The 16,132-nt window shown below is 39.3% G+C and overlaps 2 protein-coding genes across 2 annotated transcripts in view; one reads left to right on the top strand and one right to left on the bottom strand.

Moving 5' to 3' along the window:
* Positions 1 to 1,826: 1,826 nt before the first annotated feature.
* Positions 1,827 to 9,654, top strand: WISP3 (WNT1 inducible signaling pathway protein 3). Its single transcript, XM_010076374.1, has 5 exons — positions 1,827 to 1,877; positions 5,089 to 5,365; positions 5,794 to 6,036; positions 8,771 to 8,964; positions 9,373 to 9,654. The coding sequence occupies exons 1-5, from the start codon at positions 1,827 to 1,829 to the stop codon at positions 9,652 to 9,654; spliced, it is 1,047 nt and encodes a 348-aa protein (XP_010074676.1).
* Positions 9,655 to 11,154: 1,500 nt separating this feature from the next.
* TUBE1 (tubulin, epsilon 1) overlaps positions 11,155 to 16,132 on the bottom strand; it is a gene marked incomplete at its 5' end in the record, with an annotated part of 11,003 nt that continues 6,025 nt past the window's right edge. The window contains 5 exons of the mRNA XM_010076375.1: positions 11,155 to 11,513; positions 12,409 to 12,583; positions 13,480 to 13,620; positions 15,205 to 15,345; positions 16,108 to 16,132. The exon at positions 16,108 to 16,132 is cut by the window's right edge and continues 178 nt beyond it. Of these exons, the coding sequence (XP_010074677.1) occupies positions 11,355 to 11,513; positions 12,409 to 12,583; positions 13,480 to 13,620; positions 15,205 to 15,345; positions 16,108 to 16,132 (641 nt within the window). The remainder of the gene's footprint in view (positions 11,514 to 12,408; positions 12,584 to 13,479; positions 13,621 to 15,204; positions 15,346 to 16,107) is intronic.

Here is a 16,132-nt window from a genome sequence, read left to right on the forward strand (position 1 = left end):
TCCAACAAAATGCACCACGTAAAACAAATGGATGATCCTACAGGAACATCTTTCTTCTGTTTCTCAAGAACTGGGACCATTACCCACAGCAGACCAGTCTTTGCCAGATCACACAGAGCATTCCCAGCCCTGCACTGGCCGCATGCTTTATTTCTGGGATGCAAAGAGGAACAACACATCTCAGATGAATGCTGTGCCCTCCATCTTCAGCCCTAGGAGGAGGAAAATGGATGTCCTAGTCCTCTGGCCTTCCTCACTTCTCCCAGGCTGGAGAGTGAAAGGGGTGTCTTTGGGCCTTGCAGAGAAAACTGTGCCTGGGATCTCCTCGTACAGCCTGTATTGCTCATTATTATAACTCTGAAAGGCTGCCAGGAGAGGCTTGCCAGTCTCCGCCCTTGGAGGTTTTCCAGACCCAAATAGACTCCTGAGTAATCTCGGCTGATCTCAGAGCTGTTCCTGCTTCAGCACTGGCTGGGCTAGAGACCTCCTGGGTCTCTTGCAACCTCAGCTATCCTCTGATCCTATGAAACAAGCTGTGTTTTGAAAGTATACAGAAGAGATCTTTGAGAAACATAGGTGCTATGTTCATAAGCCTTTAATGGGTAACACAATGATTGAGTTAGACCTGGTCTGCACAGACACATACCTGGAGTAACATCACTGAAATGAACTGATCTGCAGCGTCTGCTTAGTACCTAGGTATTCTCTGGGCTTCACGTTGAAGTATGAGATAAAGTGGATGTGCTAAAGAAGAGCAGTTTTTCCGTGATTTACATCTGACTGACCAAGAGTTTGAAGGGCAGTTCAGGATTAATCTGTGACTACAGAGGCCATGTGGTGCTCGGAGCCGGGGAGCAAAACAGGATTGCTCAGACTACCTTTGATTCCATACTCCCACCACTGCCTCTCTCCACACACAGCTGCTGTGTGAGCAGGGCTTTGGCAGCCTCCCCTGGTAACTCTTGGACTTCACAGGAGGTGACAGATGAACACAAAGGAGGAACATTCACCAGGGCACCACCAACACCACTGTTGCAGGGGTGGAGCATTTATCTTGTCCTGGACACCCTCACTTGTCGGCCTAAATATCAGGCACGTCATCTCGATAGTATTAGGGAGGAGGAAATTTGGAGATTTGAATGGTCTTGTGTTTAAGCAGGTTGGCATGGCAGTAAGACAAGGCGCATGCTTCAGGGAAAAGTATGTTACAGTTCGTGTTTCCCCATTACAATTCCATGGAAAGATACAGTGCAGAATACATACTAGCTTTATAACACATTGTAGCATCTCTCTTTCTTTATTAAGGGAGCATGTACTGATGGTGTTAATTTTTACGCTATGATTCTGCTAGGCACAATACATTAGAAAGTTTCAGAAACAATGCTTTCTCTGCCTCAAAAAAATACATGTATTTGGTGCTCTGCCCTTCAGATTTCAGAAATTCCTGTATTATGGGCTTAAAGGCAAGTTGAAAATAACACTACATTTCCACCAGGAATATTTTAAGAATCGGATGTTGTCACCCCACCCGACCTCAATTAAGTCAGGCAGAAGTTGCTGAAGCAGCTGGATGGGATCAAGCAGGGTGTGAAAATCTGTATTCTAGCGGCGGGCAGAGAAAATAAGATCAGTTGGAAATTTCAGTTTGAAGCTGGTTCTGTATGAAGTGGAGAATTTCAAGTGTGAATGCGTGTATGTGTTCGTGCATGTGCTGGGGAAAGCAGGGCTGGCAAGGGAGACAGAGGAGAGCTTTGTGTTCAGTGCTTCCTCTGACACAGCTCAGCCTGTTCCCTATCTCCCAGTTTCACTTCTGAATGTGCAGGAACATGCGGTGGCTCCTTTTCCCCACCATCTTCATCATCCCTTGTACGCAACAGGTAAGTTCATTAAAAAGAAGAAAAAGATTTCTCCCTTCCTCACCCTGTCCCAGTTTAAAGATTTTATTTGCTTAACAACAAAATAAATTTCAGAGAAGCAAATTCCTCATAAAGAATAAGGAGCCATTCCCTACTCCCCAGTAAATTTCGTTTGCAGCTTATTTACTGCATCAGTCTTGCTTTTGGTATTTTTTTTTTCTCTAATCTGTACATTAATATGATTTGGTGGAAAAGAAACTGTTAGGGAGGCTTAAATTGTCAGTGACCTTGTTTTTTTTTTTTTTTTTTTTTTTTAAATAAGCACAAATGGTTATCTGATGCAGTAAGAAAGTAAACATCTTGTCCATGCTAATATTCCATATGTGTATATATATGTATACACACAGCGGTCTGACTTCAAGCTAATTTTACAAATGAAAAATGCACCTGGGCTGTGTTATGCTTTGTCTCTTATGAGAAAATTTTAAGTGACAGCTTTTGGTGAAGGTATTTGTGTGAAAGGCCAATTTCATAATTTATTTACTTGATTTTGAAAAGACACTTTACGTGTGCACAGTGTATTTTTCCTTTACAGTCAAGATGAATGTCAAACAGAGAATTTTCAAATGACTGTCTCCCTCTGCTAACTTTCTGTATATTTAGAGCCAGATTAAGATGACCGAACATGAACAATAATACATTGCCTACTTTTGCTCTGTGCTTATTTATGCCATACAGACCTTGTTCAATCTTTAAAACATAAGAAAACAAACAAAAACACATGAAGGGTTCCTACACAATGGTCTCATTTTCTGATCTGCCCATAGGATCAGGAAAAGTATGCAGTGGGCTTGTGTGATGTGGATAGCTTTGGTACGGAAGCTTTGGGAAGCAAGGATTAGAAAATTTGGCCTGTAAGCTTTAAAAGCAAACTTTAAATTTGCATTGTAACTTATAGATTTTTGAACACTTCTCAGGCAGACCAAGTTTCTCAGTAATTCCACAGTTAAAACTGTCAGATATGTGCCTGGTGGTGTTTTTCTTACCGGGAAAATTTGTAGTCTCACACCTTTCTGTTGACATCTTTTGTAAAAAAGGGAGAGAAAAATCACTTGCTTATGTAGAATTCTGAAGGCTTCAAGCACGTTTTAATTTGTAATACAAGTTAAACATACCGGTTGAAGCACCCAGATTATTTCCTGCTACACATACCGCTTTTGAAATGTAATATCAGATTTAGGACTCATAACCTCATATAGCTGGCACAGGGCCAAATCCCTAATAATAATACTCTGCTTGAAAAGAAAAAAAAGCAGCAAGAAAGTGTTTCCTAAAGCAACCCAAGTCTTAAACACTGCTAAATATATAGGACCACCTGTGTGTCTTGTTACCAGAACAGGCCTTTAAGAAGCTTTACATTCCAATGCACACATTCATCAAATTAACAGTATGGTTTATAGGAAAGGCTTAGCTGCCTAAAAAAAAGTATACTTATGTTAGTTGTTTTTACATTATTGCTGCATTAAAGTAAAAAGGATTAGAAGAAATAATTTATCAGCAAATGACTAACAAAATAACACATTTATGAAGCTATCTCCTGTATGCTGAATAGAATACCATGACATTGTTTAATGTTAATTCATCATATGAATTGCCTCTGTGAATTAATATGTATCTTAAAAACCATTCAGCCAAAGGAACTTGAAAGCTACTACTTTGGAGCTTCATTAGTAGCTGTGGATTAAGATAATGTAAGTATAGTTGTAAATGACCATGAAAAATGGAAATTAGTGGCAGAAAAAAGCCTTTTAAAAGGACATTTACTGCTGCATGCAATTAGGCCAGCTCAACTATGCTGCGGGAGCTTTTGCAGGATATGACATATGAAATGCAGATACTTTCAGATACTTTCAGTTTGAAAGTTGAACTGAAAGGAAACCCAACCAAACGACCCCTTCCCCAGCTTTCCCTTAGTGTCTCTGCTGGAGGTGGTTTCTACATCAGCAGAGCCCTGTAGTCTGGAGGAACAGAGAGAAACTGACAGGTGGGGCTTCATGGGCCCAGAAAAAAAAATATAGGCTATATACATATATATATATTTTTTTTTTTTCTGTAAGCTAGATGGTGATACTTGGACCTGATGAGGGGCTGGATCTTGTCTTTCCCTCTTGCTTTTTGGGCAGTCAGAGCTGCTTGCCGAGGGCAGCTCCCAAGCCTTACATTGTGCTAGTGGTGAGGCGCTGTGTCTGCCCTCACTTAACTATGGATCCAGTCATCCGCGATGAATAACTATATCACGATCTGCATTTCTGCTGAAATCAGCAGCATGAAAAGATTTAATGCTAAGACTTAAACTGCTCTGGTTTAGATATAGTTTTTCAAAAAAAGCAGATAGAATATAGCTATCTTAAACAGATCCCTTCACACTCTGTGCTAACTTAATCTTCCCCTACACCTCAGAAAGATAAACCCATCAAGAATTACTTAGGACTTCCTTTTCTAAAAAAAAAAAAAAAAAAGACATGAATTCTGAGACAGAACGTGGAAACCAGTAAATTCTGTCCAGATCTTGACTTCCTACTGCTTATGCAAATCTCTTTTAGAGGTATGTCTCTGCCCTGTAAACCCTGGATTAAATGAACACTTACTCATGCAAATAGATGTGCTCTCCAAAAATGACCTATTAAGCTCAGTGCAACTACTAGCCTCCCTTATTAGGATTCACTTTTTGTGTCTAGCACAAGAGAATTTGTAAATACTATAATGCTCCTTCCCAAAGAGGTATTCAAATTTTGGAGCAAAATTAACACTCAAAAGAGGTTTACTATTTTCAATGCGTTTGGCATTAGAAGTGGCACGCAGGGCAGTGTCTGGCTATCAAACAGTGGGAGGAAGCAAAAGCTAATTAATTTGATAGGAGGTTTGTGGGAAGGAATATTTAAAATAAATCCATAGTCTACTTTAAAACACTTATTTTCCTTCCAGTGAATTGTGTTTCATACAAGCAGTAGGCCAGGCTCACTGGTGGAATACCGCCTCAGTGCATGACAGTGACTGATGAAATTGGTCCTCTGTCTCCTGCCTACACCTCACAGCCTCCCACTTCTTGGATCCTGTGAGATGAGATACGTTAAGTGTCTTCATGCAACTTCACAGTTTTTTCCATCCTGTTTTATGCTACCCCAGCTACTCATAATGCATTCAGCTTCCAAAATATCCCACTGTGTGTAAGTTATTCCACAGCCCACCAGTGAAGCCTGGAGAAAAACTTTCCAAAACTGGTGAAGTCCACCAGCGCAAGGAGGTTTGTCACTGGCCATGCAGATGCCCACCTGTGCCAACCTGCACGCCCGGGGTAAGCTTGGTGAAGGATGGTTGTGGCTGCTGTAAGGTCTGTGCTAAGCAGTCAGGAGAGACCTGCAATGAAGCAGACATCTGTGATCCCCACAAAGGCCTCTACTGCGACTACTCGGAAGACGAACCTAGGTATGAAACAGGCGTGTGTGCATGTAAGTTCTTCTTTTATGTTCCCTTCTTGAAATCCAGGAGGGTGGGACCATGCAGGTGAATGGCTTTGGAGGAAACCTCTGCTCGCTGGTGCTGCACAGCTCTGTGCTAGGCACTGCATCCTAATTTAGTCCTCCGACTGCTCAGTCAGAGAACCTGAGAGTAGGACTGGGACCACCTTTAAACTTACCTGTGTATGCATTAGTAAAACCAGTTCATTGTGCACAAGCCTGTTATTTACAGACATGTTTGATGACTGATTTAAAGTTAGGTGGCTGTAGTTACCACTGGGCATAAATAAAAAAAGTGTATTTGGGCTGGGAAGAACTCAAAGCTGTGGGTGTGGTAAAGGCAGACGGCATGATAGTGCTCTGTAAAGCAGGAACCACATGCTCCTCCTGTGTCAGTAACTGCTCTTTACCATTTGCAGATCTGGTGGCTGTAGGATGTGAGCTCAATGGAGTTTATTATCTTAATGGGCAGACCTTCCAACCTAATCCACTTTATAAGTGCCTGTGTGTCAGTGGTGCAATTGGATGTACACCTGTATTCACACCAAGATTATCAGCAAGCTCCTGCACCAGGGTCTCGGGCAGAAAGAAGCCCGGACAATCCATCTGTGGCCCGGGACAGCGCAAGCAGCTTCAATCAAGAAACTACAGACTGATGTCAGGTGGGCCTGGCTACACTGGTAAACTTTTCCATGCACGAGCCTTACTTCTCTTAGTGTCGCTGGCTCCAGCAGCCAGTGCACTGGCAACTTCTCAGTTTTGACTCAAGGCCATTTGCTAGGGTGACTGGTCTGTCCCAATTACCCCTCTTACTCTTAGGTCACAGACTCTTTTCTCTAAACCTGATGAATATGAAAAGCAAAAAGCCTTTTGGCTTCTGTCACCAGGGAAGTGGCCAAAACTGCCTTCAACCCATTTTTCTGCAGAGGTTTCCTACTCATCAGATCAGACCAATTAGGGTTGCTGGTGGACAGACATTTCACAGCTTGGGAGCCGTCTCACTTTCTCCTGCTTTGTGGTGGCAGGGAGTCTTGATTTTTCATACATAAACATGTTGCAGCCCTCTTCTTTCAATAAAAAGCAGAAAATTATAAAGACAGGCTTGCAGCTTTAATCAATTCACAAAATTTCAGGTCATTGCAAGGACAACCCTCCCCCCAATTTCTCCTCTATTCAGTCTGATGAAAATCATACAACAGTTACCCATGCAGTTCTGCCAGGGTCAGTTGATATTTCCTTTAACCTCAGTCTTGCTCTGCTGCTAACACTGTAGTTCTCTTTTCCACTTTAAGGAAGCACCATTGCCAGAAGCAGCTATCCTGGCCCTTCCCTGGCCACAGCTGCCTGTGCTTGTGCTCTCTGCTTCCCTGTGCATGTGCAAGTTTCCACGATGAAACTCATCTTCATTACAACTAATGTGGGTACCAGAAAGCTGAGCCATTTATTTGGTGGCAACTTGAATTACGGGGAAGTTATGGCCTGAATCATCATCATGGATCAATAAAATAACAATAAAAGGATCACAAAGCTTTTCAGAAAACCTTCACAAAAGACTGCTGAGTAAACAGATGCACATAAGTCAATCTGCAGACAAATAGATTCACTTAGAAAATCTGAAGTTCATTTGGACAACTTCTAACATGTTAGCAATGACTATGCAAGTTAACAAAAATAAAAAAAAGGAAGTTCACCTTTACTTCAAAATTATGATACAATACCTATAAGAAGTGTCAAAGCCTTTTTACAGAAATAAACTTAAGGCTGTATATAAAACCACACTTAGTAAGGCAACTGACTTCAAATGCTGATCTGATCAAAGAGAGAACATAACACATGGAAAACAATGGCAACCAAACCATTTGCCTCCATGAAACATATCAATTGGGTTTGCGGGAATTTCAGATACCTGGAAGACAGCATTAAGCCATTTACTTTGTAGCACTTCAATAGATTCAAAAGCTGAAGTCCAACTCTCAGTAACATCTTCAGTGAGTGCAACACTGCACTTCAGAGTTTATTCAGGAATCTGAATCAACTGCACAACATAACCTCGAGAAAAGATATCCAGCTTGCAAAGCATACTTCCTAGTTGACTCAGTTCAGGGACCCAACAGGCCATCCCTGTGGTGACTGTATGTGCTGAAGGATGCTATTCTTCAGGTTACACAAACCCACTTAATTGTTCCTTCTCCAAGACACAGCTAATGGAGGAGGACCGATAACTAGGACAGTGCTCCCAGACAGACCTTATTCCTTATTCCCAGACTGGCTTATTCCAGTGAGAGTCCCTGAGCTACCATCGACTGAGTTAAATAAAGAACAAAACTGAAGCTCTGGGCCAAAGGGGGTATATGAAAACAGCAGACAATGTAGAAAATGAGGAACTGCAAATGTGCAAAACCCCCAAAAGAACCCTATCTCCCTCTGAAGAAAAGCACCTTGAAATTTTGTTTGAAAGTGAGATCTTCACCCTCTTTTTCCCAGTGCAGCAGAAGTATTGTGTCAACTGGTGCATGAATTGCACGAACAGCTCAAAGGGCCAATACCTATTTTGAAAGATCTTTTTTCTGTTAGTGTGGATAACAAGTGCTAAATTTCATTTCACTGCTCTTGCTTTTTCTTGTCAATTCTATTTATCTAATTTAGATACATAGGCATGTACGCAGGTCATACTTTAAAAACATACCAAATATAAACAACCATTTAACTTCCCTTTATTTGTTGCAGATCTGTGGCAGGCTTTTAATCTGCTTGCTGCAATGAGATCTTTAAACTGCTGTCTACTTTCCAAGTATCCTTGCAATTCTGACCATGTTCTTGCCTAAATGCAGATTCCACACAGGTTTGTTTTGCAGTTTCACTACAAACTTCTGCACTGCTATTGTTTCTTTTTTAAGTCTACTCCACCTAAACTATCCCTAATCCATCAGAAAATAGGATTTTTGGTGATACCTAGAAGTGACTGGAGAACTTTATTCCTCAATACAAAACCCAAAGCCTTCCCAGTATCTACAAAGAAACCAACATTAATGTTTTCAGCACCTCTTTTCAAGCTGTGCTTGGCCATAAATAATTTTCAATGTCTCTTCCATTCTGGACGTTTCATAAAAATTCCACAAATAACACTCTCCATGTAACACTTCCATCACATTAAACAGAGGTGGTCATACAACATGTGTAATTTCATAGTCCTTGCTAGGATCTGAGTATCCAGCATCAGTAAAATTTACCAGCAGCTCAGCCCTATGACTTCTGTATAATTTTGTTTTAGATTTAACTACATTATTTTTTAGATACAACTACAAAAGCACCTTCATAAGCAGAGATCAAATGTTTATATTTTTATTACTCATTTTGGGGCTGTTCTGCTGAATAAATAATATATTGCTATCTTAGCTTACAGAAGCTTACCGCTAGTTTTGAAGAATAAGTGCCTAGTGCAGGCAACTCCTTGGACACCCTGTTCCAGGACCTGTGGCATAGGCATATCCACCAGAGTGACCAACGAAAACAGAAAATGTGAAATGAAAAAAGAAAAGAGATTATGCTTCATCCAGCCTTGTCTGACCAATATATTGAAGACAATAAAGGTACTTTCTAATATAAAATGGCTTTCCAACACAAAATTAAAATATTGGAAGTAATGGAAAAATGAATGTTCTAGCAACTACTAATATAAAATTACTTCTTCCTTTTTTTAAGGGTTTTAAAGTAACTCTTCTCTGTTTTCTACCTTCCTCCTTCAGATTTCAATAGTAAATTAGACATGCAATTTCAAACAAAACAATATAATGTCCTGCAAAATAAGTGCTGCTAGTGCTGTCCTGGTGTTCAGTCACTCAGAAAATAATTTCCATTTGTTGGCTGATAAACAAAAATAAGACAGCCTTCAAAAGAAGTATTTTCACTATATTTTTATGCAAATGTTGTAATTTTTTCTTACATGTTCTGTTTTTAATGTGTGAAAACTCAGGCTTTTCTTTGTTTTTATATTAAAGATTCCAAAAGGAAGAACATGCCAACCAACATTCCAACTTCCTACAGCAGAAAAACTAGTTTTTTCAGGATGCTCAACTACTCAAACCTACAAACTAACTTTCTGTGGGGTGTGCTTGGATAAGAGGTGCTGCATACCTCATAAGTCCAAAATGATCACGGTACAGTTTGAGTGTCCTAGCGAAGGCTTCTTTCAGTGGAAGATGATGTGGATAACATCGTGCGTATGTCAGAGGATTTGCAGTGCCCCAGGAGATGTATTTTCTGAACTCAAAATTTTATGACAAGTTACACCATTGACTGTAACATACCGAGCGTGCAACAGCACATTCACCTCCTGAAGAGTTAACATAAGCCCCTGCCACAGCAATGTTTATTGTGAAGCTACATACATGAATATTCATTTTTTAAGTAGCACCTGGAAAATGCAAGTAAGAGTGCATCTTTTAATTGCTTTTATATTGAAACATGTTCTTGAGAAGTACCTATAACATTAGTATTGTCAAAACAAGAACTTCTGGTAATTAAAAAAGGCAGAGTAAGACAGCTTCATACCCCACTGTAACAAGTTATTGCCCACAAAGAAAAATACATGTAAATTAATAGATGCTCTAACATATTAGAAAAAAATACCCCGTATACTTCATTTATCATTCTTGATTCTCAATTTAATATTTTTTACTATGTATCTGCAAGAGTAAAAACACATCAATGCTGTTTCGAACAGCATTTTGAACGGAAGTCAATTTTAAGCTCAGATTGCTTTTTTGCAGCAGATAGTCTCTCTCCAGTGTTATGAATATAAACAATGCACTTGTAAAGGAACAAATAAGTAGTCACCTGCAGATAACAGAACTGCAAAATCTCAAGGAAATAACTATTTTTAGAATGTTTTCTTAAAAAATGCTCTAAACAAATATTATCACAATGTTTTACTGAATACTTGTGGACTTACACACTGAAAATTGTGCTTACTTACACACCCACTCTAACTCTGCTAGAAGGACTTCAAGCTTTAAGAAACCATTGTATTGATCCATTCTTATTTGTAACAGTTTACTAGTCTTGCTGCTCCAAGACAGCCAAGGCTGGCAAGCAACTGGAAATGGGGTGTACATTCTATTTTGTGAAAGTTCTTACTGTAATATAAAAATCTACCTACCCTGGTTATTATAAATATTAAAACATCTATTTTAATTGCATTCTTTTAAGCATATAAACTTTGTTCTCCAAACAGTCATTATGACTTCATAAGTGCACGTTTGCTCAGAGGTATATTGTATCATCTCATTATCAAGTGCAACTCAGCATTCATGAATATGAATCATTAGAATAATATGTTAATTAATAGTCCAAGTATAATACTTGAAACAAAATGTATTTTGCTGAATTATCTGATATTGCCAATTTTTATATCAACTCGGAATGCTCTAATACAGTTAAGTATAGCATGGAAGCAAAAATATTCAAACTATGAGCACAGCTTAGAGCATTCTGAAATGATGACTATCCTGCAAAGTCTAAGAAACTGGTTTTATTAGACACTTGCTTTCACCTTTGAAGAGACTACACAGGCTTTTCTTCCCTTCATAGTTGCTTGTTAAAAACCAAATCAAGCAACAGTGATCCTTCTCTGAAGCAAGACCTGCCTTTAGTTTACCATAAGCTGAAAGTCTGAGGAAAGAACTACCTTTTTGGCTACTACAACCTCTCTTTCTTCTCTTTACAGCATATGGTATGTAAATTTACTCCAGCTAGGAAGACTGTTCTTACTGATATCTGCCATAATTAGGTACCTTTGAATCTTATCTTACAGGCTACCCCTGTCACTTAATATAAAACCTCTCAGAGAGCTGAGCAAGTTGTTGTCCCAGTCTCACTTTGGAATGACAATAGCTAGGCACATTGCGCTTCATTCTGGTTAACTGAAGTGGCTGGCTGCTTGGGGGAATTACTTTTTAAAAAAAATAAATTTCTTCCTTCTTTAAACAGCTATCTTCAGTCTTGATGGATCTGTTCTAGGCCCACCTTTTGTAGCATCCAGTTCACTGTACTCTTCTATTAGGTCAGACAAAGATGATATGGCTTCAGAGAAACAACTTTGCTCCATCCTGTCTATATGCAGATAATGGTGAAGGTGAGCCTATAAGAATAAAGAGTTCAGTGTTATCCTTTTTCTTTGTGCCTAATTCCTTTGGCTCAATAAGTATCATTTAGCCTGCACTGAAGAGGGGAGTGCAAGCACTGTAGAAAGTAGATTTAGACTTATATCATGACTTCCCTTGCTTAAATACTTGGCAACTTTAGTAGCAATCCCCTATGGAATCACAGTTGATATTACTTGTTTCTTAGACATCCATCTTTTTATATTGTCTTCTTGGTTACACCCGATCAAACTGTCTATTGGGTTTACATGGAGGGGTTGGGGGGGCAGGGGGAGGCACTGCAGGGGTAGCTTTTGCAAGAAGACACCAGGAGCTGCCCCTATATTGGACAGAGCCAGTGCCAGCCAGCTCCAAGATGGACCTGCTGCTGGCCAAAGCTGAGCCCATCAGAGATGTTGGTAGTGCCTCTGTAATAACATATTTAAGAAGGGGCAACAAATGCTGTGAAACAGCTGTGAGATAGAGGAGTGAGAAAAACGTGAAAGAAAGAGCCCTGCAGACACCAAGGTCAGTGAAAAAAGAAGGTGAGGAGGTGCTCCAGACACCGGAACAGATCCCCCTCCGGCCTGTGGAGAAGACCATGGTGAACAAGGTTGTCCTCCTACAACCACAGTGGAGCAGATATCCACACTGCAGCCTGTGGAAGACCCCATGCTGCAGTACATGGATGTGTGCTGAAGGAAGCCGTGGCCCATGGAGAGTCCATGCAGAAGGACGCTCCTGGCAGGACCTGTGAAGAGGAGCCCATGCAGGTACAGGTTTTCTGGCAGGACCTGTGACTCCATGGGGGACCCATGCTGGAGCAGTTGCCTCCTGAAGGACTGTACTCTGTGGGAGGGAACCCATGCTGTTATAATGACAGCAGACTTGTACCTTTTTCTTGTAGAGCTTCATAAATCTGTCTTTAAGTTCAATAAAAGTTGGTTTCACACAGGTATTGTTTGCTAAAGCCAGAAGGGAATGAGAATGGCCCACAGGAGGTACTGAACACAAACCAGTTTTCCAGCCCTCTTGATTCCAGGAGACAAAGTGCAGGGAAGGCTTCAACCTGTGATATAAAAATTTAGTTACCTAGGGAAAATAAAGAACACAAATCCTGAATTTCCTTAGCTAACAGTCTGAAAAGGTTAACATTAAAGCTTTCAGGACTAAGACAGTTACAACTAGCATTTTGAATAAGATATTTTAGACTGCAGATAAAACAGTGTGTCTATTTTAAATTTAAACTGCAAACACCAATTTTGTTTTGTTAATTTACTTTTCAAACCCTGATATGTTAAAGTTACAAGCACTGATTTCTATAAAAGGGACTGCAAGCACTCAGATTTTGGAAAGGGGCAGACTAATACTGTGCAGAGACAGTATACCTATAGTCTAGGAGTAAGTAAAATGCTTTTGACTCTCAGAAATTTTTCCCAAGTGCCCCTGTCTGCATGTAAAATCCATCCTGTATGTGAAGCTACCTGCCCTTCCTGTTATAACTATGTAGATCAATAGTGTAAAAGGCAGAAAACAGTGCTAACAATATAGAGTTATTTTAATAAGAATGATTCCCTATCTACATGAGAGTAACCATGAAAGACAGGGGGCTCCTGTTCATAAAAAAAAAAAAATCAAACTTCTATTACAGAACCTATTCCTGCAACATCTCTTACTGACAGGAGACCTTGGAAAGGCTGGATTTTGCTTTGTTTTGCATTTTTGAGAATGGAAGGAGCAGCACATGGACATCTAGTCAGCTCCCTTTATTTGGAAAACCAAGAATGCTGTGACTTACTCTGACTCATTAAGTAAATTATTGTGTTCCCTTCTGAAATTACAAAAAAATATTTGAGTAAACTGATTTGGTATTGAAATTCTTCAGATAAAGAGTAGGAGTGCTCTGGACAACCAATAACAGTTTCAATAACAAATACCATGACTACTTGGTGTGGAATTACAAACCTTTCAATATTTCTGCGAAGGTCTGAAATCTGCACATTTCCTCGAACAAGAAGTGCACAGGCAAGGTAGAGGCTATGCTTTGGATCTGCTTGAATTAGTTGATGATCTCTACTAAAAGCATCTGAAAACATCTGATCCAACCTAGGTGGAAAGAAAACCAACAGCAGGTTACAAAAGCTCTTCAGAATGCCCACCTCCAAGGTTTAAAAGTTCACAAAATTCTGGAGATAAAAGTATATTTAACCTGGGACCAGGAATGACAGGGAAAAAGATTCAAACCTTTATATGAACATATGTTGTCATTAGAAGATTTTAAAAACAGATTAGATCCATTTTTCCCTCTCTTCTCCCTCATATTACAACCCACTGTTGAGTCTGAACTCAGAGAGGTGGACAGACTAAGAGACCTTTATTAAGGAAATTTTAGGTCAATGGTTACAAAGCATTAAAACATGTAAAAGGATTTAAATACTTGAGGTTCTGGTTTCATGACAATTTGAACAGACAACCTCACTGCTTGTGAAGGATCTGACAAGGAATACCAAAGTGCTGCTGACCCTTACAGAACTGATTATCTGTTACACTTTACTATTTAAAAAGATCAATTAATCATATAACTATATTCATTTTGATTAATGACATAGGAAAAGATAGACTATACTTAGCGTTTGTAGCATGTATGACTGCTTTAAAAGACGACACAGCAGAGCATATTTTTCCTCTCTTTGCCTTAAGCAAGTTCCACTTTACTGTGGGATGCCAAAGATGGTGTTTTGAGGAGGTCTCTGTGAACCCATAACATCTAAACTATTCTTTCCATTTATTCCAAACTCTCTGCATTTCTCTTCTCTACTTTTTTTAAAAATCACCTCTGCCACAAATCTGCCTATTAAGAAAACAACTAAATAAAGGAGACAAAAATACTACTATTCTCATCTCATTCTGAAACATGATCTTTAAGGTCCTTTCCAACCCAAACCATTCTATGATTCCATGATTGACTGACCGTCTCACCATGGTCTGCTACCTTCCCTCCAGCACTGTATCATCTCCTCAGTGTACGGTTTCAGGAGATCCAACTGATTGTCACCACTTGCTGTGACAGAAAAGGAGTGGTCCTGCCCTCTTCTCCACTTCGCATACTTCCATCACTTACCTCTAGCTGCCTCTATCACTACTTGGACCTTTTGCTGACTGAATTTAACTCACTAAAACCAGAGAAATCTATTTTAACTGGTTATTATTCTGCCATATCAATGGGATAAATCATCTCACAAAATTTGACAAGGACCATCTTATTGTTACAATAAGTTGTTAAATAGGCTCTGTACATCTCCAGACTGAAGTAAGATGCCATGACTTCCCAAGAAGTCTAGTTCAATTCCTTGTTTGTTTTTATTTTGTGAGTCAACTGCAAACTGTTACTCGACAGAACTTGTGGTGTGGGTTCTATCTATCATTTAAGTAATACATTTTTCCAACAGAAACATTTCCCAGCAGAGATAACAAAGATACATTTCAAGTTTACTTGCTCAATCATTACAGAGAAAAGAGACAAAGAATGTTCTTAAAATCAGCAGGACAAATTTGAAAATGTGGCAGACTTAAAACTTCTAGAACTTCTACCCTTAGCTTTGCTATAGAATGGAATTTTTAAACTTAAAGCTATGGAAGAATCGAAAATTAAGCTTCAAATGTTAAGCTACCATAATAACTTTTTCTTACCTTCTAGAAGGTACGTTAACATCAGCCAATGTATACAGAGGAGTCAAGCTTGAAACCAAGTAATGAAGTCGAGGAAATGGAACCAAATTCATGCTGATTTCATTAAGATCCATGTTAAGGGAACCTTCAAACCTAGCAGAGCTGAAAAATTAACAAACTGTTATAAAACTGTTACAAATTAAGTAAATTAATTTTATAAGGTAAACATTCATTAAATTTATTTAATAATTGTTCCCTACAATAAAAGAGTAAAACAACCCAGTGTTCAAGGAACTGTTCATGCATAATTGCTAAGCTTTCACATTTGGCAGTAACAGTGCTGTATCTTATTTCCTTACGCTTCTCATTATAGAACAATTAATCATGAAGAATGAGACCTTCAGTTTCCCAACTGTAGTCTTTAGCAATGTTTTTCAGTATGTGGACATAGCTGCTGAATACCAGCTTTAATAAATAGGCTTTAATAAAACACGCATGACTTAGCATTTCTGACAAGCTGTTTAAAAGAAAAGCAGGCCAATACCCCAGAAGTATATTTCACCAGGAGTTTCTTACAGCAATAGACAGTTTAGGAACAACAGTGGTCTGATGGTATTTATAAAATACAATTGTCCCAGAAAGGCAAACTTCCCTGGGCGCCACTAAGCATTAATGGAAAGCAACATCCTTCTGCCTATAAACCTTCTCTTACTTCAGCGCTAAGAACATCATGGCTATAGCAACACCACTGCAACCTGAATACTTCCAAATACTTTAACATTCAGTAACTAATTCTTAAAAAGAAGAGACTCATATCAAATGGAAAACAATTAACACTCTTTGAATTGATGCAGGCCTGCATATTTGCAGCACACACCACCTCTAGCAATACTACTTTTACAGAGGAATAAACTGTAACTTTACCTTGTCAGGTTCAGCCACCAGTGTG

This window comes from Pterocles gutturalis, unplaced genomic scaffold (genome assembly GCF_000699245.1).
Source record: "Pterocles gutturalis isolate BGI_N339 unplaced genomic scaffold, ASM69924v1 scaffold25813, whole genome shotgun sequence".
Taxonomy (NCBI): Eukaryota; Metazoa; Chordata; class Aves; order Pterocliformes; family Pteroclidae; genus Pterocles; species Pterocles gutturalis.